Raw genomic sequence first — 23144 nt, 5'->3', positions numbered from 1 at the left:
GAGGGAAGACCTGAAGCAGATGGAGAGCGAGCGGGCTGGAGAAAAAAGGAGGCACCGTTGAGACGGCAGATTGTGAATTAAGGTGAGAACAGGCATCACCGCTGCTTGGTTTTTCTCTCAACCCCTGGACCTCGGGACAGGCCTGCTGGGTGCGTCCACACCTGCTCTGCCTTGTTGATGCCCGTGGTTCCCCTCTCCTGGGTCCTCTTCTCCCCCGGACCACGGGCTCGCTGCCTCACTGCCCTCCAGCCTCGGCTCAGGTGTCCCCATGGTGATGTGCGCCCTGGACCACACTGTCGACAGCTGAGAGCTCCTTGCCCCACAGTCCCCGAGCTCCCTTGTTCAGGTCTGTTTTATTTTCCAACACTCATTCCCTTCTAACACATTACATAATTTATTACACTTCTTATTTCATGGTATCTGTTCTGTTCCCCATCCCCAAATGCTAGATGCTTAAATATTACGAAGGCTTGAATTTTTGTCTTGTTTCATTCATTTCTGTTTTTTTAGGCATCTAGAAAAGTGCCTGGCATATAGTAAACATTCAATTAAATGTTTATTGAATGAACAGATTAATGAATTTTTTTTGTCTGGTGGTCATGAAGCTCAAAAGACTTAATTCTGTTGCAGATTATTTTGTGTCTGTTGATATATCCTGGAAGGACTGTTGTTGTCCCATTAAGTTATTAGTTCTGATGATAAATTGCACTGAGTGGGCTTTTTACAATACCCTTCAAAGTGTTTTTCTGTTCCTTATACCACGGTGGTCTAATTTAGTATACTACAGTCATATGATTACCTAATCCTTGAAATGGAATAAAAATAACTATATCTGTTCCTTCACATACTTAATTCTCTTGGTTTAGCTTTAAGCTGACCTACCTTTTTCCGACTTGTTATAGCAGTTTGTGTTTATATATAGCTACTAACTGAATGCCTAGCATTTAGCAGATGTCTGTAAGTATCTGTTGATTAATTTATTGTAGCACTTCAGTGTAGTTTTCACTAACCTGTCAAGGTTTACTGAGCCTGTTTAAGAAGAAATATTTAAATTAGACTACTTTTTTTTTTTTAGCCCAAAGCATTATATAGAAAGGAAAATTTAAAGATCCATAAGAAATTAATATATTTTACAAGTAATTTTTTTACAGTATTTAAATTTTTCTTTAAATTTCTAAAGATTTCTAATTCGTTAAAAAATGTCTTTTTCTCTAGCTCTCAAGACTTTAATAGTTATCTTTGTGCCCAAGAAGGGTTTCTAATATGAGGTAACTTTTTGAGACTTGGTCATTTCTCCTTCAGGTGGAGAAGGGGTGTGGGAGTGTGATTTGTGTGTTGTGTGGCTCCAGTGCATCTGCTGCTTTTCTTCAGGGACAAGACTGTCATGTTGGCACTAAAAACAGTGCTCCCCCTTCCCCCTCCCCAGCTTGGTAGAGAAGTGCTCTCCTGGCCTCCTCTCCCCAGAACAATCTTTTTATGAGCTTTTAATTAAAAAATCAAATATGTCTTTTAAAATGATATAAGAATCTTGAAATTTAATTATTGTCCTCAGAGTTTTGATGGATCAATTGCAATTAAATATTTATAGGACATATTCCTAGACCACTGAAGTCATCAGAACACGGATTAATAGCATAACTTGTTTTGGATTTTTGGACTAAATGCCAGAAACTCGCCGACTGGTGAAGAATCAAAGAACTATGAAAAACATACACTTTGTCTCTCAGAGGAAAGATACATTCCCTCTGGCCTACGGGCCATCTATTCTCGCTTAACTTGTGAATCTGATCAGAACATACTTTTTATATTTTTTGTAAAGATGCTTGCCATCAAGTCTGTTCTTTATGTTTTATTACATTTGTAAAACATTCATTTTGTATTTAATTACATGTTAGAAGCTGAAGTGGAGATGTTCATTTCCATTTAACAGTAGTGCTTACTGAAGGGCATTTACAACAACAGATAATTTCTTTAGATTGACTCAGCTTCCTATTAAGATGGTTGTTTGATTTTTTGAAGATAAAAACTCTTTGGAAAACCTTAGTGATGTCAATATAAAAGAAAAAGAGTCAGCAGGAAGCAGTTTCACTGCTTAATTACATTTATCTTGTAACCTGTTATACCACTTTAAGAGCACATTGTAAGGATTAACAAAATCCAAAATCTTGCAACTGTTAATGACTTAGAGGGGATGATGTTATTGATCTTGAGAACTAAATTTATTCTTATTAAATAAATTTTGTCTATTTATAGTTTATAAGTAAGTTATGGAATCTATACTATGGAATTATGTCTATGAATGTTTTTGAGATTTCCAGTTATGTTATTTAAGTTTTTGTGTGATTATTGAGCATGTTTAGTTCCAGGTTTTAATTTTTACTTTTGGAATAAAAAGCAAAATACTAAGATTTATGTAAAAAGCATTAACTTAAAGCATACTCATAAATTCTTTTTTTTTTTTTTTTTTTTTTTTTTTTTTGTGGTACGCGGGCCTCTCACTGTTGTGGCCTCTCCCGTTGCGGAGCACAGGCTCCGGATGCGCAGGCTCAGCAGCCATGGCTCACGGGCCCAGCCGCTCCGCGGCATATGGGATCCTCCCAGACCGGGGCACGAACCCGTATCCCCTGCATCGGCAGGCGGACTCTCAACCACTGCGCCACCAGGGAGGCCCCTCATAAATTCTTTTAAAAATCTACTTGCACCTAATTTTAACTTATGTCTTAGATACGTGTTTACTAAGTGATGTGGGTAGGTACTAGTCAGGCGACAGGTTACAGTACATTATATAGACATTGCTTTTCCAACAGGTAATACTTTTTAGTTCAAAATTATATCTATACAACTGTAGCTACTGTTTTCCCTTACTATGAAATGCTCCAGAGTTATTAGAGTGGTGTGACCATGAACCAATCTCACTTGGAAAAAATAAAAGCCGTTATTACATCAAAAATACAAAAGGGAGTTTAGAGAACTGTTAGGTTCAGCATTCCTCTCCATTAATACCTCTTCTCAGTTATTCCTGGGTGTCTGCATTGGTATGTGTGTGTATGTAATGTGTGTGTGTGCGCACGTGTGTGTGCACACAAAATTAATCTTTTAAGAACAGACATTTTCATTAAGTATGTATGTTGATAAGTGTCAGTCACTGACGGGATTGTTTGCAAAGTCAGTGATAACATGGGGCATTTTACCAAGTGATGAATTTCTCTTGGCTCAAATCACTAGTGTAGTAACACAGAGTAGTTACTCATCCTCAAAGACGCATCATCAGTAAATAGTTTTGGGATTTATCTCTTTTTAGACTTGAACTGTTCCTCTCAAACTAAAATGAATGGATTATTTCCAGTAAACACAAAAATGAAAACCTTTTAAAAAGTCTCGTAGTCTTAATCTTTTAAGGCAAATTAAGTCCTTTAAAAGGAGGTCTTCGTTTGTTCCATTTGTCAGTAATGTGTTATTTTAAATTTATCATTTTGCTTCACCTTATTTTTTTCAAAATCCATCACCTTGTATCACTTTAGTTTGATTTATCATACTGTGCTGAAAGTGTGTGCACGTCAAATTCTGCAAGCATTTTAAACTATATTATTTTCACATTAACCATTTATTGTATGTAGCAAAGGTGCCCAAGGTTGGGAGTTACTATGTTTTATCTTGAGATGAAATGAGTAATTCCACAACTTACAGTTCTTTAACTTTAAAACCATGACAAGTGTGTGCCCTTTAGCGTTGTTTCAGTGTATTCAGTCCCGCGTAAACATTCATTTCCAACTGTGTGTTAGGCGTTCTGCCAGCTGTTAAAGCTGCCTACCTGAGGGGCTGTGATCCCTCGCTCAGGAACCTCAGGGGTTGACAGAGATGGAAAGGGTGGTGACAGTAGGGAAAGTGAACTTGATTATTTAACATTTATTCTGTGTCTACAATATAGGCACTTCACGTTATTTTAGTTAACTCCTACAAAACCCCATAAGGTATTTATGTATTATTATTCCCATTTTATACAAGGGGAAACAGAGTCCCAGAGATGGCAAGTTGCCTGAGATCATAAAGCTAATAAGTGGCAGAGTGTGAGGGAGGGCTTTCAGACTCCAAACTCCACGTTCATTTTCATTTGTTCTACCAGAACCTTCTCCGTGCCAAGCATAACGTGGCTGTAAAAATGGATAATCTACGGCCCCTGCCCCCAGTTCTAATTTTTATGAGAGCAACTCATACTCTAACAAAACAGCCAGGACCGGATCATTTTTCTTTGCTTTTTTTACTTTTTAACATCTTTATTGGAGTATAATTGCTTTACAGTGTTGTGTTAGTTTCTCCTGTATACCAAAGTGAATCAGCTATACATATATCCCCATATCTCCTCCTTCTTGCATCTCCCTCCCACCTGCCCTTCCCACCCCTCTAGGGGGTCACAAAGCACCAAGCTGATCTCCCTGTGCTATGCTGCTGCTTCCCACTAGCTAGCTATTTTACATTTGGTAGTGTATGTATGTCAGTGCGACTCTCTCACTTCGTCCCAGCTTTCCCTTCTCCCTCCCCGTGTCCTCAAGTCCATTCTCTATGTCTGTGACTTTATTCCTGTCCTGCCCATAGATTCATCAGAACCACTTTTTTCTTTTAGATTCCATATATATTCGTTAGCATATGGAATTTGTTTTTCTCTTTCTGACTTACTTTACTCTGTATGACAGGCTCTGGGTCCATCCACCTCACTACAAATAACTCAAGTTTGTTTCTTTTTATGGCTGAGTAATATTCCATTGTATATCTGTGCCACATCTTCTTTATCCATTTATCTGTTGATGGACACTTAGGTTGCTTCCATGTCCTGGCTATTGTAAATAGAGCTGCAGTGAACATTGTGGCACATGACTCTTTTTGAATTATGGTTTTCTCAGGGTATATGCCCAGTAGTGGGATTGCTGGGTCATATGGTAGTTCTATTTTTAGTTTTTTAAGGAACCTCCAAACTGTTCTCCATAGTGGCTGTATCAATTTACATTCCCACCAACAGTGCAAGAGGATTCCCTTCTCTCCACACTCTCTCCAGCATTTATTGTTTCTAGATTTTTTGATGATGGCCATTCTGACTGGTGTGAGGTGATACCTCATTGTAGTTCTGATTTGCATTTCTCCAATGATTAGTGATGTTGAGTATCCTTTCATATGTTTCTTGCCCATCTGTGTATCTTATTTGGAGAAATGTCTATTCACGTCTTCTGCCCATTTTTGGATTGGGTTGTTTGATTTTTGATATTGAGCTGCATGAGCTGCTTGTATATTTTGGAGATTAGTCCTTTGTCGGTTGCTTCGTTTGCAAATATTTTCTTCCACTCTGAGGGTTGTCTTTTCATCTTGTTTATGGTTTCCTTTGCTCTGCAAAAGCTTTGAAGTTTCATTAGGTCCCATTTGTTTTTATTTCCATTTCTCTAGGAGGTGGGTCAACAAGGATCTTGCTGGATTTATGTCATAGAGCATTCTGCCTATGTTTTCCTCTGAGAGTTCTATAGTGTCTGGCCTTACATTTAGGTCTTTAATTCATTTTGAGTTTATTTTTATGTATGGTGTTAGGAAGTGTTCTAATTTCATTCTTTTACATGTAGCTATCCTTTTTTTCCAGCACCACTTGTTGAAGAGGTTGTCTTTTCTCCATTATATATTCTTGCCTCCTTTATCAAAGATAAGGTGACCACAGGTGTGTGGGTTTATCTCTGGGCTTTGTTTCCTGTTCGATTGATCTATATTTCTGTTTTTGTGCCAGTATCATACTGACTTGATTACTGTAGCTTTGTAGTGTAGTCTGAAGTCAGGGAGCCTGATTCCTCCAGCTACGTTTTTCTTTCTCAAGATTGCTCTGGCTATTCGGGGTCTTTTGTGTTTTCACACAAATTGTGAAATTTTTTGTTCTAGTTCTGTGACAAATTGCATTGGTAGTTTGATAGGGATTGCATTGAATCTGTAGATTGCTATGGATAATATAGTCATATTCACAATGTTGATTCTTCCAGTCCATTAACATGGTATATCTCTCCAACTCTCTGTATCATCTTTAATTTCTTTCATCAGTGTCTTATAGTTTTCTGCATACAAGTCTTTTGTCTTCTTAGGAAGGTTTATCCCTAGGTATTTTATTCTTTTTGTGGCAGTGGTAAATGGAAGTATTTCCTTAATTTCTCTTTAGGATTTTTCATCTTTAGTGTATAGCAGTATGAAGACTTCTGTGCATTAATTTTGTATCCTGCTACTTTACCAAATTCATTGATTTGGTGTAATGTAGTTTTCTGGTAGCATCTTTAGGATTCTCTGTGTATATTATAATGTCATCTTCAAACAGTGACAGCTTTACTTCTTCTTTTCCGACTTGGTTTCCTTTTATTTCTTTTTCTTCTGTAGTTGCTGTGGGTAAAACTTCCAAAACTATGTTGAATAATAGTGGTGAGAGTGGGCAACCTTGTCTATTTCCTGATCTTAGAGGAAATGGTTTCAGTTTTTCACCATTAGGAGCGATGTTGGCTGTGGTTTTGTCGTATATGGCCTTTATTATGTTGAGGTAAGTTCTCTCTATGCCTACTTTCTGGAGAACTTTTATCATAATGGGTGTTCAATTTTGATGAAAGCTTTTTCTGCATCTTTTGAGATGATCATATGGTTTTTATCCTTCAGTTTGTTAACATTGTATATCACATTGATTGATTTGCATATACTGAAGAATCCTTGCATTCCTGGGATAAAGCCCACTTGATCATGGTGTACGATCCTTTTAATGTGCTGTTGGATTCTGTTTCCTAGTATTTTGTTGAGGATTTTTGTGTCTGTGTTCATCAGTGATGTTGGCCTGTAGTTTTCCTTTTTTGTGACATCTTTGTCTGGTTGTGGTATCAGGGTGATGGTGGCCTCGTAGAATGAGTTTGGGAGTGTTCCTCCCTCTGCTGTATTTTGGAAGAGTTTGAGAAGGATAGGTGTTAGCTCTTCTCTAAATGTTTGATTGAATTAGCCTGTGAAGCCATCTGGTCCTGGGCTTTTGTTTGTTGGAAGATTTTTAATCACAGTTTCAATTTCAGTGCTTGTGATTGGTCTGTTTATATTTTATTTTTCTTCCTGGTTTAGTCTCGGAAGGTTGTGCTTTGCTAAGAAATTGTCTATTTCTTCCAGGCTGTCCATTTTATTGGCATAGAGTTGCTTGTAGTAATCTCTCATGATCTTTTGTATTTCTGCAGTGTCAGTTGTTCCTTCTCCTTTTTCATTTCTGATTCTGTTGATTTGAGTCTTCTCCTTTTGTTCTTGATGAGTCTGACCAATGGTTTATCAATTTTTTTTATCTTCTCAAAGAATCAGCTTTTAGTTTTATTGATCTTTGCTATTGTTTCCTTCATTTCTTTTTCATTTATTTCTGATCTGATCTTTATGATTTCTGTCCTTCTGCTAACTTTGGGGTTTTTTTGTTCTTTCTCTAATTGCTTTAGATGTAAGGTTAGCTTGTTTATTGAGCTTTTTCTTATTTCTTGAGGTAGGATTGTATTCTTATGAACTTCCCTCTTTGGACTGCTTTTGCTGCATCCCGTAGGTTTTGGGTCATTGTGTCTTCATTGTCATTTGTTTCTAGGTATTTTTTGATTTCTTCAGTGATCTCTTGGTTATTTAGTAGCATATTGTTTAGCCTCCATATGTTTGTGTTTTTACAGTTTTTTTCCTGTAATTGATATCTAGTCTCATAGTGTTGTGGTCAGAAAAGATACTTGATACGATTTCAATTTTCTTAAAATTACCAAGGCTTGATTTGTGACCCAAGATATGATCTATCCTGGAGAAAGTTCCATGAGCACTTGAGAAGAAAGTTTATTGTGTTGTTTTTGGATGGAGTGTCCTATAAATATCAATTAAGTCCAAATGCCTAATGTGTCATTTAAAGCTTGTGTTTCCGAATTTATTTTCATTTTGAACGATCTGTCCGTTGGTGAAAGTGGGGTGTTATAGTCCCCTACTATGATTGCATTACTGTCAATTTCCCCTTTTATGGCTGTTAGCATTTGCCTTATGCACTGAGGTGCTCCTATGCTGGGTGCATAAATATTTACAATTGTTGTATCTTCTTCTTGCATTGATCCCTTGATCATTATGTAGTGTCCTTCTTTGTCTCTTGTAATAGTCCATTTTAAAGTCTGTTTTGTCTGATATGAGAATTGCTCCTCCAGCTTTTTTTTGATTTCCATTTACATGGAATATCTTTTTCCATCCCTCACTTTCAATCTGTATGTGTCCCTAGGTCTGAAGTGGGTCTCTTGTAGAGAGCATATATATGGGTCTTGTTTTTGTATCCATTTGGCCAGTCCATGTCTTTTGGTTGGAGCATTTAATCCATTTACATTTAAGGTAATTATTGATATGTATGTTCCTATTACCATTTTCTTAATTATTTTGGGTTTGTTATTGTAGGTCTTTTCCTTCTTTTGTGTTTCCTGCCTAGAGAAGTTCCTTTAGCATTTGTTGTAATGGTGGTGGTGCTGAATTCTCTTAGCTTTAGCTTGTCTGTAAAGGTTTTAATTTCTCCATCGAACCTGAATGAGATCCTTGCTGGGTAGAGTAATCTTGGTTGTAGGTTTTTCCCTTTCATCACTTTTAATATGTCCTGCCCCTCCCTTCTGGCTTGCAGAGTTTCTGCTGAAAGATCAGCTGTTACCTTTATGGGGATTCCCTTGTATGTTATTTGTTGCTTTTCATTTGCTGCTTTTAATATTTTTTCTTTGTATTTAATTTTTCATAGTTTGATTAATGTGTCTTGGCCTGTTTCTCCTTGGATTTATCCTGTATGGGACTCTCTGTGCCTCCTGGACTTGATTAACTATTTCCTTTCCCATGTTAGGGAAGTTTTCAATTATAATCTCTTCAAATATTTTCTCAGACCCTTTCTTTTTCTCTTCTTCTTCTGGGACCCACATAATTTGAATGTTGGTGCATTTAATGTTGTCCCAGAGGTCTCTGAGACTGTCCTCAATTCTTTTCTTTCTTTTTTCTTTATTCTGCTGTGCAGTAGTTATTTTCCCTATTTTATCTTCCAGGTCACTTATCCGTTCTTCTGCCTCAGTTATTCTGCTATTGATTCCTTTTAGGGAAATATTAATTTCATTTATTGTGTTCTTCATTGTTTGTTTGCTCTTTAGTTCTTCTTGTTCCTTGTTAAGCGTTTCTTGTATTTTCTCCATTCTATTTCCAAGATTTTGGATCATCTTTAGTGTCGTTACTCTGAGTTCTTTTTCAGGTAGACTGCCTGTTTCCTCTTCATTTGTTTGGTCTGGTGGGTTTTTACCTTGCTCCTTCATCTGCTGCATATTTCTCTGTATTCTCATTTTGCTTAACTTACTGTGTTTGGGGTCTCCTTTTCACAAGCTGCATGTTTGTAGTTCCTATGGTTTTTGGTGTCTGCCCCCAGTGGGTAAGGTTGGTTCAGTGGGCTGTGTAGGCTTCCTGGTGGAGGGGACTGGTGCCTGTGTTCTGGTGGGTGGGGCTGGATCTTGTCTCTCTAGTGTGCAGGGCCACGTCTGGTGGTGTGTTTTGGGGTGTCTGTGAACTCAGTATGCTTTTAGGCAGCCTCTCTGCTAATGGGTAGGGTTGTGTTCCTGTCTTGCTAGTTGTTTGGCATGTGGTGTTCAGCAGTGGAGCTTGCTGGTCGTTGAGTGGAGCTGGGTCTTAGCATTGAGACAGAGGTCTCTGGGAGAGAGGTCTCACCAATTGATATTATGTGCGTCCAGGAAGTCTCTGGTGGTCCAGTATCCTGAACTTGGCTCTCCCACCTCAGAGGCTCAGGCTTGACACCAGGCAGGAGCACCTAGACGCTCTCAGCCACACAGCTTAGAAGAAAAGGGAGAAAAAAGAAAGAAAGAAAGGGAGGAAGGGAGGGAGGGAGGAAGGAAAATAAAATTATTAACATAAACAATAATAATAGTTTTTTAAAAAGGAAGATAGCAACCAAACCAATAAATAAATCTACCAGTGATAACAAGCGCTAAAGCTAAACTAAGGTAAACATAAATATCAGAAACAAGTCAGTTGCAGACAGCAAACCCCAAGTCTACAGTTGCTCCCAAAGTCCACCACCTCAATTTTGGGATGATTTGTTTTCTATTCAGGTATTCCACAGATGCAGGGTACATCAAGTTGACTGTGGAGATTTAATCCGCTGCTCCTGAGGCTGCTGGGAGAGATTTCCCTTTCTCTTCTTTGTTCGCACAGCTCCTGGGGTTCAGCTTTGTATTTGGCCCTGCCTCTGCATGTAGGTCGCCTTCAGGCATCTTTAGGGAGGTCTCAGGTCTTCTGCCAGCGTTCAGTAGGTGTTCTGTAGGAGTTGTTCCACATGTAGAAGTATTTTTGATGTATTTGTGGGGAGGAAGGTGATCTCCATGTCTTTCTCCTCCACCATCTTGAAGGTCCCCCCAGGACTGTATCCTTTTAGACTATGTCTGTTTAAACACATTTTACCACATTTTTGCTTAAAACCATTCTATGGTAATAAGGTAGTTAAACCACATTTTGAATAGGAATCTCTTGATTCATTTGCCATTCTTCATTAATTTGGGTCAGTAAGACATTTCTGTCTCAGAATCTTACAACTGATGTGACTTCCTGCTGTTCCTGACCTTCACCTTGCTGCCTGGGAACAACACTGCCCTCACCACTCCCCTTAGTTGCTTTGTCCACTAAGCATTTAACCAGAAAACTAGGGCAGACTTTGAGAATTTTTTTTTTAATTCTTATTTTAACTAAAACAAGCTACCTTATTTTAACTAAACTTTAAATTTCTAGGGTGAAAAAATTGTGGCCAGGATTAATTCCAGAATGAAAATGAACATTTTATGTTAATCCCCAGATCTTCATGTCTGCTTTTCAAGCATCATTTAAGTCTGTCTTGTGTTATCCTTTGCCTCTCATGCAATGGAACCTTAAAGGTACTTCATCGTCCTTATGAGTGGAGAAACCTTAAAACATTTATAATATTTTTCATAATGTAAGTGATACAAGTGTCAGATGCCACAGATTAACAATATAAAACTAACCAAGTGCCAGTAGTACATGTGCGTGTAAAATATATCACTGGTTTATGCCTGGGATTGGTGAGCAAAATAATCACCTAAGGATATTTTTCAAAACCCCAAGATTCTGCTATGCTGTGTATGTAGGAACAAGACAGAGATGGGGCAAAACAGGTGGTGGACGATACGCTCCAGGTACTGTGTTTTGAAAAGGATCTCCAGGTGCTCTTGGTAGCATCTATTTCCCACCCCAGTCTCTTCTTTCACAATGCTGGAAAACACTACTTAAAACAACCTCATGCAAGTCAAGTCAACATGCGTTTACCTGAACAATATTCATGTTCATAACCGTAGTTCTGATCATTCAGTCAATATATATGCCAGGAATTGTGAGAGTTATATTTATTTTGTTGTTAAATGGTGCTCTGTTATGCTTTAGAACATAACAGTTTAGATGAGTGTTTTATTTTACTGGATGAAGTTAATATTAACCTCAAAAATAGTAACGTCTATCATTTCTTGGATGCTTACTGCATCAGAGGCTGTGCTAATAAGTCTGTGTTAATTTAATTTAATGTTTGCAGCAATGCCATGAGGCAGATACTGAGAAAACTGAGGCCTGGGTGGGGAGGACACAGCCTTCACGGGCCAAGGCTCGCCTGGCAGCAGCCTCATGCAGACCCTCAAAGAGGCTGTGACCTTTACCGCCACACTGTTTTGTTTCTCGTTAATGAAGTTAGTCTGTGCCGTACACTTGTCATTTAACTAATAAGCTGCTGTTTACGGAGTACCTGCTACTTCAGTGGTTTGAGAATTTTCTTGTCATGTATCTGTATGTGTGTACACACATATGTGTGTAATTTATATGAGTGTCTGCTATTAATATTTTTGTTGTAAGTAAAAATTAAATATTTGAAGTAAATGAAAATTAACCTATTTGGCACTTTTTAATTTCAGTTTATCGATGGTCGACTGGCAAAACTAAATGCAGGAAAGGGTTTCTCTGATGTATTTGAAGAAGAGATCACTTCAGGTGGCTTTTGTGGAGGTAAAGACTAGTTCCAGTGAGATTATCCATTCTCTGAATAACAATTATCTTGATATTTGCACTTTGTCTCATATAATCTACTTCATAAACAACTATTTTCTCCTAAATATCTAATATCTTAGATACATTTTTTTCTTATAAGAAATATAGTATTAAGTTACTTTGCCTGGTATGTTATTCAAGGCATTAAGGTGGTCTCATGAGTCGGTAGTGGTTTGCTTGGATAGTCTCTTAATATTACTGGAGATGAATATCATAGAAATGCAATTAGTTTGTATTTTCCAGCCTGCTGACTAGTTTTCTCCACTAGAAAACTACTAGTGATATCTACTACTAAGAATTAAAGAACTGAGATCGTTGTTGGTATAGTAGATTTTAATGTAGTCCAGAGAGAAAGGTTTGAACACCACAGCTGCTTCTGTAGTAAGAGTGCCATTGTAGAAGTCTACCTTCTTTTGCTTTGCGGACCCTGCAGCGTTAGGAACAGACTTTTCAGTTTACTGTCCCATGTTCTTACACTTGTCACTGTAATAAGTGCTCACTTAAAGCAGTGGAAGGAGGCGTCTTACTTTGTATGTGTGACACACAGTTAGGTGATACCCCATTTTTATTTAATATAATTAACTGTAATATAATTGAGCAGTTCCATTGTTTGAAATGTAAATAATTCAGGCAGTGTTACAGTACTTAGGAAATTAATGACTTAGGGACTGGTTCTCTGTACATGATGTTCCAGTGTGCAGTCCTGATTCTGGCAGAGAATTTTGCTTGAGACCTTGAAATGTCCTCTTCACTCTTTCAGCCAGTATTTGCTGAGTGTTTCCAGTGTACCAGGTGCTGTTCTAGATTTGGGATGGACTAAATAAATGATCCCTGGTGTGTTCATTTTCACCTGGTGTGATAGTAGTTTTTCCACTTATATGTAGGTTTAATTTAGGGAAAAAAAAAACCTTTAGTCTGTGTGTGAATAAATAGTTGCTAGCATTGAGAAATAAACTGTGAAAAGACAAAGAGTAAGAAGTCCTCATCTACAAATTTCCCCAAATTTAATTTTAATCTTGAATAAGATTTATTTTTGCACCACAAAAATACAAAAACCATCGAGATCATTTGTTCATTATAAGAGGTACAGATGAACTGAGCAGTTATGGACCTTCCTCTGATGTAAGCATAGCATTTCACTGAAAGCTTTCAGCTTTGGGAAAAACTTAGTTTCCTTGACTCGGCAAGTGAGCTGAATGTGGAATCATTCAGCTCCTCGCTCTCCTCAGCTTCTGGATAAAAATTTAGCTTCAATGGAACTTTTGTGTTAAAATAAGGCTTTTTTACTTTTCAACTCAGACAAGCAAAATATTGTCAGCTCGTGGACGAATTGCTTGAGGCGCCTACTCAGCATTTACATACCTGCCGTCTCATTATCGCTATGACCCGTGGGGCTAGTATCTTATATGGGATTGAGGATGACATCGTGTGACAGTAATGGGGTGGAACTATGATCCCTTTGTGTAGTGAAATTCTGTAGTCGTCACCATTGGTCCACAGACCTCTGTAACAGAGTAGAGGGTAGGTGGCTTTTCTGGTGGGAGGAGGGTCACCAAATTTTTTCACGGAAGGTCCTGCTGTTTAAAAAAGAACAGAAGAATATTTATCACCAGGTAGCATCTGATTTAGAGACTGCTGCATTTTCAGCACAACTGAATGCCAACCACTTTGTTGTTCCTTCTTAAAATGAAACAGGTTTTGAACTCTTATTTTACTTGAAGGAGCCAATACTGATCCAAAAGGAAAGCATCATTTAACAAGTATTCACTTCAGTAGGTACAGCAAGAAAGTACATTAGAAAATGATGCCTGGCTGTCAAGTGTTATTCTTTTAATTATTATATTTTAGGTTATTATCTTAGAGATACATAGAGATTCTTCTTAGAAGAAAATAAAGCAAAATCATTAGAATTTGAAATAAAAACATGAATAATCTTTTAAAAATTAGCATTGTTCTTACTAGTGAGACATATGTGTATGTATAGTTCCAAAACTAGTTCCTAGAAGTCTGCTCCAAACATTTGTCACCTAGACTGCATTTGTGAGAAAGAATAGGTCTGAGATACCGAACTGGTATTCAAAAAGTAAACTGTTATAATTTTCTCGTTTATCTCATAGTTACAGTAAAAATTATGATAAATGTTCATACTTATTGAATGTTAGTATGTGGTAGAAGCTCTTGTAAGAGCTCTCCAAGCATTATCTCACTTAACCCTCACAGCACCCTGGGAGGGACTTTGAGTGGGGTTTTTTTTTTTTTTTTTTGGTGTACCCTTATTTTTATGAGGGTACCCCCCTTGATAATTTGCCCAAGGTCACACGTGACGGCCTGGCTTCGGAGCTCCTGCTTTAATGACTGTGATCTATTGCCTTCTTATGATAAGAGAGCTTCTCAATTAGAAGACCTTCAGTAAACAAAAGCAGTACTCAAGCCTTCTCTGCTCTGATGGATAAAAGCAAAATTCCTGTCTCTTTTGAATATCCTTTGAAGATTTTTTAATATATAAAACCTTCAGAAAAATCACTGTAGGAGAAATCAACATTCACTGAAGCTAAAGAAAAAATCATATGTTCCTTTAAGCAAAAATAGGAAATTTTAGACAAGCATTTCATTTCTCCTCTTTCTGTTCCATTACAGTGGAAGTTTATATCCTATTTTTGTTGCTAGTATGCATGGTTATGATCAAATGAATGTGAGTATAGTGGAGCTGTGTAATTACTTTGGCTACTGTGCAGCACATCACATGTAGAATATCTAGATTCACATTGGGTCTAGAACTGTGGTTAACAGCTGTGAATGAATGGGTGTGGATTTTCCAAAATGCTTCTCTGTCCTGTGAATCCCTGTGGTCAGAACTGTTAAGGAAATCCATGTTACCCCTGATCCCTTTCGTGGGAGACTTGTAGAACATTCAACCTTAAGAGGAAAGTAAAAAGAATATCAGAAAATGTGTAGAGGGAAGAATATCATAGAGGTTAAAAGGTCATCAAAGAGACCACAAATAGGACAAAGGATGCAATTAGATAAACACAAATATCAGTCTGTGAAAAAGCAACTGAGGAATATTGAGTAGTTAAGAACATGTTTTCTTTCCCCCATAATTTTTTAAAATTGAGTTACAGTGTTATATCAGTTTCAGGTATATAACATAGTGATTCTGTATTTTTCTAGATTATGCTCCATTTAAAGTTATTATTAGATATTAGCTGTATATTATACTGTGCTGTACCTTACATCCTAGTATTTTGTTTATTTTACAATGTACCTAGTAGTTTGTACCTCTATTTTTTTTCATTTAAAATAAGACTAGTTATTAAAAATCCACATCCAGTTTTCTGAACTTTAAGAAGGAGACATTTTCAGATTGATTTTATGTAGAAGTGTGTGGTTACTCTCCATTAATAGCATTGGTTTCTTCATTAGTCTCCCAACATAATCTGATCAGTCTTGTATTTATTTAATCCTATTTCTTTTTTTACTGACTGGTTACCAAAGACATTTGAAGGGGTGGTGGATAATCATTAGTTTCAGTGACATTTATCTGGCCTCACTGAACAATTTAGAACAATTTACATTTTTTGATAAGTGACTGCAGGTTACTGGAATTTAAGCAAATATATTTGAAGAGAAAGTCTTTGCACAAGTGAGAAAGATATTTTGTCCTTGAATGTGAGAAAATCACTTGTTTGATTAACAAGTACAACATTAAGAATTTCCTCAATAATGCTTATTACTTCCATAATCCAGTTACTTTAAAAGAAAGACTGAGGGTTTTTTTTTTGGGGGGGGGTTGGCATTTAGATTTATTTTTTGAGAAGAAAAACAGCTTTTTAAAAAAAAAACACACATTATCAGAGAATAATGTGCTTGTCTCATAAATTTTGTGGAAATAGGAGCCTTCAGACTTAAAAGCACTAGAGTTGAAAGAGACAATTAGCCTTTAAAAATTTTTTTACTAGGAATCTACCTGAATTGTACTACATGTTTTCCTGTTATCTTAAGCTGTTTACTTAGGGACTTCCTGTTTGCCCCTATACCACATGATTCCACATTATTATTACGGGTGGATCTTACTATCAGCTGTTTCTCCTCTAGGTATCAGCTTTGAGCAGCCCCCTTTCCTTCCTAATATAATCGCTTTGAAGTCATACAGAGGAAATCTCTATATAACTTAACTCTTCTCATATTTTATTTATCCTTCAATCTTAAAAGTTGAAGGACTAATGAACCAATAATTAAAATACCTAGATTCTTATTCTTTCTCAATTGCGATCTTTGTGAACTTGGGCAGATAATCACCTCAGAACCTCAGTTTCCTCATTTGGCAAGTTATTTGTCAGAATAACTAAGTTGATGGTGTGCTGTCACATGCTACACGTTGCAGCAGCCAGGTTACAGACCTAGTCCCAGTGGCATGGTTCACAAGGGTAGAGTGGCCTGACCCACAGACCCACTGGACTGCAAAGCCCACTTCCTTCCCATCCAACTGCTCTGCCTGTGGCACCACCTGCTTGGCCTATTTTACAGTAGAAAGATGCAACTCAAGTAATATAACACAGACAAAAACATTTTGCAACCTGTAAAGAGCTGAATATGTATGAGCTATTTTTATTCCTCACAACTTTCTCCAAGAACTGACCTTTCTGTAACTGCTCTGAAGTTTTAAGATAGTTACTTTCTTTGTGGGTCAGAGGTTTAAAAAATATGTTTTCTGGAATGACTGGTGTTCCAGAATGCTAAATAGTTATCATATAGTAGTTGGTGTTTCTCTTTCCACTTTCTTAAATTCATTTTGGGGAATGAATTAAAACACTTTCCAGAATACTATGAATAATAACCAAGTTTTAAATATGTGATTTCCACACAACCATTTTTAGTAGAGAAGTAAAAAGTATATGAACTGATGAGAATTTTTAATAGAGAAGTAAAAGTATATGAATAATCTGGATAAAGACATACTGTTTATTTTTTGTTAATAAAATCTCCTTGAGAAATAAATTAATAGAATAACTTGGATTTTTTCATCATTTTACAAGGGAAGTAAAAATTTAAAAATTTTGGTCAGGCTGTATACTATCTGAAACTCATGCCCTTTAAGCAATGCATAGGCTATTTTAGGTAGATACGTTTTGCTATAGTCATTTCATAAGATTAGAAAAATATTGTTTTCCTCATATTTCTTCTTCCAGAAAAGGTACAGTGTAGTGCTGAGTAGTAAGAGATGTTTTTCAGAATAGGGGTTGTTTCTTGATCTTTCTTTGAAATTAGGGAGAGATTATAGGAGTGAATCCAGAGCTGGAAATTTTTTGCCCGATGTTGACTAGGGATGCAAAGGTAACAGCTAGAAAGAAGTTCTTGGGCTAAGGATCATTCTGCCTCTGTGTTATAACAGCAAGGTGATGCATTTGTTAAAAAGCCACAGCTACACACAAGAGGAGAACACAGTCTACTTTAGGGATCCTTTGTACTGGGTAGTCAGTCTCTGAGTAACCTTTGTTTTTTTCTTGTGGGAGTATTTAAGCATTTAAACAACCAGGAAGGTAGATGAAATCTAACTAAAGTCAGCTGATATAAAACAGTACTTTAGTTGTGTGGCTTTCTTTTTTTTTTTTTTTTGCCTTATATCATCTTATTGATTAAATTAATTATCATATTTGGAGCCAAATATATGATTACTAGTTTTACTAGGACTGGTTGTGTCAGCATTTAAACTTTCTGATAACCATGAGGAGATGCTACCATATTTCCTTGGGTAGTATCTTTCAGATTTGGATTTACAACTAGAGAATATTTTCAGAACATTACTGCAGGTTAATTGCATCAAAGTAAAATTTGCTATCAATTAATATTAATGTCTAACAACTATAGAGGAATCTTTTTGGTCCTCAAGGATCTTTGCATTTCTAAATTTCCTTCTAGTTTTTTCCTTTCCTTATACACTTTTTAATTTTTAACATCTTTATTGGAGTATAATTGCTTTACAATGGTGTGTTAGTTTCTGCTTTAGAACAAAGTGAATCAGCTATACATATACATATGTTCCCATATCTCTTCCCTCTTGCGTCTCCCTCCCTCCCACTCCTTATACACTTTAAATATTGTTTTAAATGAACCTAATTGTATAAAAGAGCCAAACTTTTACAAAACAACATAGACATAAATATTAAAAAATCAGTTTAAAAGATGTAGGAATTTTGGATTTCGAAAGAGAGGTTATTTTTTCCCTCTGAAAGTAGTGTTAAAATGAAAGAAGATAGAATACCTTAACATGTTATCTTCATATATGAGTAAAGAAAAAGTAGTCTTAAAAATGCTAGTTACTATTTTCCTAAGAATTAGAGCATTTATTAGTTCTTATGGTGAATTGCTTCTTTTACAGTATTGCAGATAAATAAAATTTGCCTACGAAAATCCTGGAAATACTAGTTCTTGATGAATTTTGGTTTATGGATTTATTTTTATATATTTCAGGGAACTCGAGGTCATATCAGCAATGGGTGCATACAGTCAAGGTAATAATAAACCGTCACAGTTTCTTTTTTTTTTTCTTTCACTCTGACATATATGGGAAAATGTTCAGTTCAAATATACTGTTTATGTTCATGCTGTTTATTGGCAATATTTGAAATGTTTCTATGTTTTCTCACACTTTAAATATTTTTATTTTATGCTTATGGTTTGTTGCTACTTATAAAGAAAATTTTAAAATAGAAAGCTTTTGTCTTTCCGTTTTCAAAATAAATGGCTTGATTTGAAAAGCAAGATTTTACTGTCACCTTATAATATATTCCAGAAGAAGGAGTTAGGCAGAGTGGTAGGATTTGATGGGAGTTTTATTATTTCTGGTAATGTGCTTTTGTTAATATGATTATTTAAAATATAAAACTCTCTGTAACAGATTGAGACTTTATTACCAAGCAGAGAAACAGATGATTGTATTTCTTTTTTATTAAACTTTAAATATATACTGGTCATATTGCCCAAGTCTGCCTAAACTGCAAAGATGAAGGGATTTTATTATGCCAATTAAAAGAACAGAGTAGAATGTTTACATTTTGTGTGAAATTACTATGGCTTATATAAAAGCTTGAGAACATTCAACATGAAATAATTTTGTAGGTCTTTCTTTAAGCTGTGGGTAAAGCTCTTTTTCTATACTTTTAATAATGCTTTGTTTTCAGGACAATCTGGCCAAAAATTTTTAGGACTGTGTTTCTGTTTTTCCTTTGCAGAAAGGAGGTGCACTACTCAACACAGCAATGACCAAAGCAACCCCCGCTGTGCGAACAGCATATAAATTTGTAAGTTCTCTTTGGTGTTTTAAAAGTTCTACTGGGAAAATTTTACATTTTCCTAGATGATAAACATGTAAATCCAAAATCTTTTCTATTTTCCTTTAAATAAGCTTTTTAAAAAATTTAGAGTTAATACTGACTGAAGCAAACTCAGTTATTAAAATTGTATCATTGTCCAGACAGGATATTTCCTTTGTATAATCTAAAAACGGTTCTTCATTTTATTTCAAACATATCAGCAAAATTGTGCCCTCAAATCGAAACCGTCCATGATGAAGAGCCATTTTTAAAGATTTGATTCTTTCATTTAACAACATATTTTAAATTCTCATTGTGCACTTGAGGCTTAAGTAGGAAAACATTTTTAAAAATATGGCAAGTTCTCTTCCCTCAAAGATACTTTGACTCTCCAAAATGAGAATTCTTCAGTGATACCCCATGGCTGGTAGTAAAATAATAATGATGATACCAATAGCAATCACAATAAATAAATAATTAACAACCTAAAAATCTCTTTGCTGTGATAACTGAGACCCCCCAGGAGCCGGCCCCTCCTGCGTCCCGTCTCATCTCCCCGAGCCCCCATCCTTGGTGTTTCCAGACCCTGAGCTCTTCTCATTTCGTGAATGCAGGGCACTCTCTTCTGCCTCTTTATTCTTCACAGGCCGTTCCTGCTGCTTTTGGGACGTCCTTTTCTTGGCTTCTATCCGCCTACTAAATTCATCCTATAGACGTAGTTTAGACATTAGTTCCCCTCAAAAAACAAGTCCCAGCGCCACACAAAAAGCATTTATATAGCGCTTCTGTGCTTCCACAGGACCTGTGGACAGACCTCTGCTTCAACACTTGTTGTGTCTGTGCACCTGGTATCTATCCAGGAGACCTGTAGGAGCTGGTGGGTTGGCACTCAACAAGGCTTTCTTTGAAAATTCAATAGGTCATATATATAGTCTGTATTTCTAAAAATATTCTGGGCATTAGTTTTGATTTTATAAGAATTTATCTTCACATGCTTTCTCAGTAATGAATCAATGTGATTGAATTAATGATAGAATAATATGTTTTGATAACTTTAGAACTTACGTTCTTTCCCTTACAATTTTGATATATATGTAGCCACCACTTCTGTTTAAAAAAATCTCTTTCAAAGGTTATGTTTTATAGTAGCGAGGCTAATCTACAGAGTGGATTCAAAGATACAGAACCAAAGCTCTGAACTATCTGAAGCCTTATCAGGAAGTAAAAGTAAGAAGAGGTGACGTTTTGTCTTAGAAGTGTCAGCCTCTGCCTTTGTTCAAAGCCTTGCTAGGAAAGCTCTCTGAGTAGATCGCCTTCTCACTCTAATTAATACTGGTGGTTTGATCTATATACAGTTTTTGAAGAGATGTTAATTTTTCACAATGAAATAGCACATAGCTGCCATGTAAAAAAAATTGAACTAATGTTGAGCCTCGTTTTCCACATTTAAGATTCTAAAAAGGTGTCACAGTCAAGTACCCTTCATTTTGATTCCTGAGAGAATGCTCAACATTTTCCTTCAGGCTTGGAGAGGTTGTATTTTAGTTTTGCTAAATATGTGTTCTTCTCCTTAATTTCACTCATATCTTCCATAAAAGCACAGAGATAAAGCAAACATGTTCAAAACCCCATTTGTTATTTAAATTTTTATCCTTCTAACCAGTATTTTATTTTGAACCCTGCTCAGCAGAACAGTAAAATATTTCAAAAATTTAAAATTCTGCTCTTTGGAAGATTATCCCCTAAATTAATTTCAGGCAAATTAGAGTATTTAGAATATACTTAATCACTTTTAACATTTGTCTTGTGATCAGGTTGAACGTGAATCAAGAGGTTTGGGGCAAGTAGATAAGTCAATCTGTGACCTTCATGGTTGTACCTAAAACTCTTCTTTCTAGACTGCTCATATTCTGAAATATGAACTCTGAAATTCCTCCTTTGACCACAGATTGCTATGAACAAAAGTCCCAGTTTCTCTTGTGTGGTCTAACAGGATTTATTTACCTTGAAGTTCTGTAGATAATAAATTTTTAAAATTTACCCTGGGAACCCTGTTTTTAACCGTTTTATTCATTCAGCAAATCACTATCATGATCTAGGCTTTGTACTGGTTATTGGCGCAGGACAGGCACTGTGAGTAAGAGAGGGACTGTCCCTGCTTTTATATTTGTATTGCTGTGTGACTCTCGGTGCTCTGGACGCACTACAGAGGTACCGAATATGTATTCATTGAAGGAAATAATGATTTTGTCCTATACTTAGAACTTTTTTCTATGCTTAGAACATTTTTCTATCTTGTGTTTTTCCATGCTCATAAGGAGCCATAAAGAAAACTCGAGTTGACATACATATCTTCTTATACATCTAAAAATAACAGCGAAGTGAATACATATTTGATTTGGCTAAAAGATTTTCTGAGTCAACTTTCTTGTTAGGTGTTTGCATTTTAAATTATTAGCCAAAGCCATATTTGCTGGGTGCTTTTCTGCAGAGAATACTTGTTCGTTGATAAGTTTCCACTTGATAAATTGAAAAGGATAGAGAGATCCTGTATCCCACCTTCCGGATGGTCTGAGAGAGGTCAGTGAGGGGGAGGTGGACAGCAGGCGTGTGAGTGAATCAGCACAAGGATGGCTGACCGTGACTGACACCTCACTCAACTCTGTGCATTAGAAGCATCTGAACGATGAGTGTGAATCAGGTGGGTTTTGAAAGAATAGAGGATATTTAGGTAAACTAGAATATAGTCCAAATGTGAGTAAAGATAGGTGCAAATTTGAGGAGATTAGAACAGGAACATTTTTGAGGGGGGTAATTATGCATTTTTACCTAACGGGAATGTAGGCATTAATATAGGACCCTTGAAATAGATTCAGTGGCTTTACCACTAAAGTAATGCATGTGAAAATGCTCCATTGATTCTAAAGAACCATGGAAATACAATTAGTGTTATGTGGCTTTTTAGATTATCTTTTGCTGTGTCTCATATGTTTTGGTTTTGCCTCATTTACAATAACGAAATAACTGTTTAGTTCAGAACATTTCTTGAGCAGTTACTGTGTGCCAGATGCTTGCTGAGTACTTCGGATATTAACAGGCCCCTCTTCCCCTCCGTGAACTTGGGAAGACCCTTTCTGGAAGTAACTTGGCTTCATCTGCATGACCTGAGTCTGTAGAGTAAGACTCACAGTGCCTTTTCTTTCGTGAGGCTTAAATTCAGTGGATGTATTTTAAAAACCTTAGTTTCTCCTTGGGAAGAAGATGGGAAGAAGTTGGACTTGGACCTGGATTTGAATCTAGGCTGTGCAGGCTTATACCCTCTGAGTCACTTTCCTTATTTGTAAAGTGTAATAATAATAGTACTAACTCCATAGCGTTGTGGTGATTAAATGAGGTAAAGCATGCTCGGTACCCGGTGCACAAACGCCGAGGAAACGCAAAATAAATGTGAATTTCTTTTCACTTCTTCTGTGGGTGGGAATTTCCAGTGGGAATTGAGCTTTTCTGAAAGTCCCCTGTGGTCTTCAGTTCACTCACGCTGCACGGGAACCACAGTGGGACCTCATGGCCTCCAATGCTGGAGCCAGGCTCCCCTGGAACATGAACAGAGCCTTTAAATTGTTAAATGACTTGTAATTTTTTCCAGGAAAACTGTATATGACATAGACACAACAAGACTCGTGTCTGCCTATAAAAGCACTTTGTAAAGTTGCCTGA

At 36.6% G+C, this 23144-nt stretch overlaps 1 protein-coding gene across 1 annotated transcript in view; it reads left to right on the top strand.

The window, feature by feature from the left end:
• The window catches only part of DENND1B (DENN domain containing 1B), a gene marked incomplete at its 5' end in the record, with an annotated part of 258945 nt that overhangs the window by 190386 nt on the left and 45415 nt on the right, over positions 1 to 23144 (top strand). The window contains 3 exons of the mRNA XM_079697193.1: positions 11982 to 12072; positions 18586 to 18626; positions 19347 to 19415. Of these exons, the coding sequence (XP_079553319.1) occupies positions 11982 to 12072; positions 18586 to 18626; positions 19347 to 19415 (201 nt within the window). The remainder of the gene's footprint in view (positions 1 to 11981; positions 12073 to 18585; positions 18627 to 19346; positions 19416 to 23144) is intronic.

The sequence above is a fragment of the Hyperoodon ampullatus genome (genome assembly GCF_949752795.1).
Source record: "Hyperoodon ampullatus genome assembly, chromosome: 2".
Lineage (NCBI taxonomy): Eukaryota > Metazoa > Chordata > Mammalia > Artiodactyla > Ziphiidae > Hyperoodon > Hyperoodon ampullatus.
This window is presented reverse-complemented; position numbering and strand designations above follow the sequence as displayed.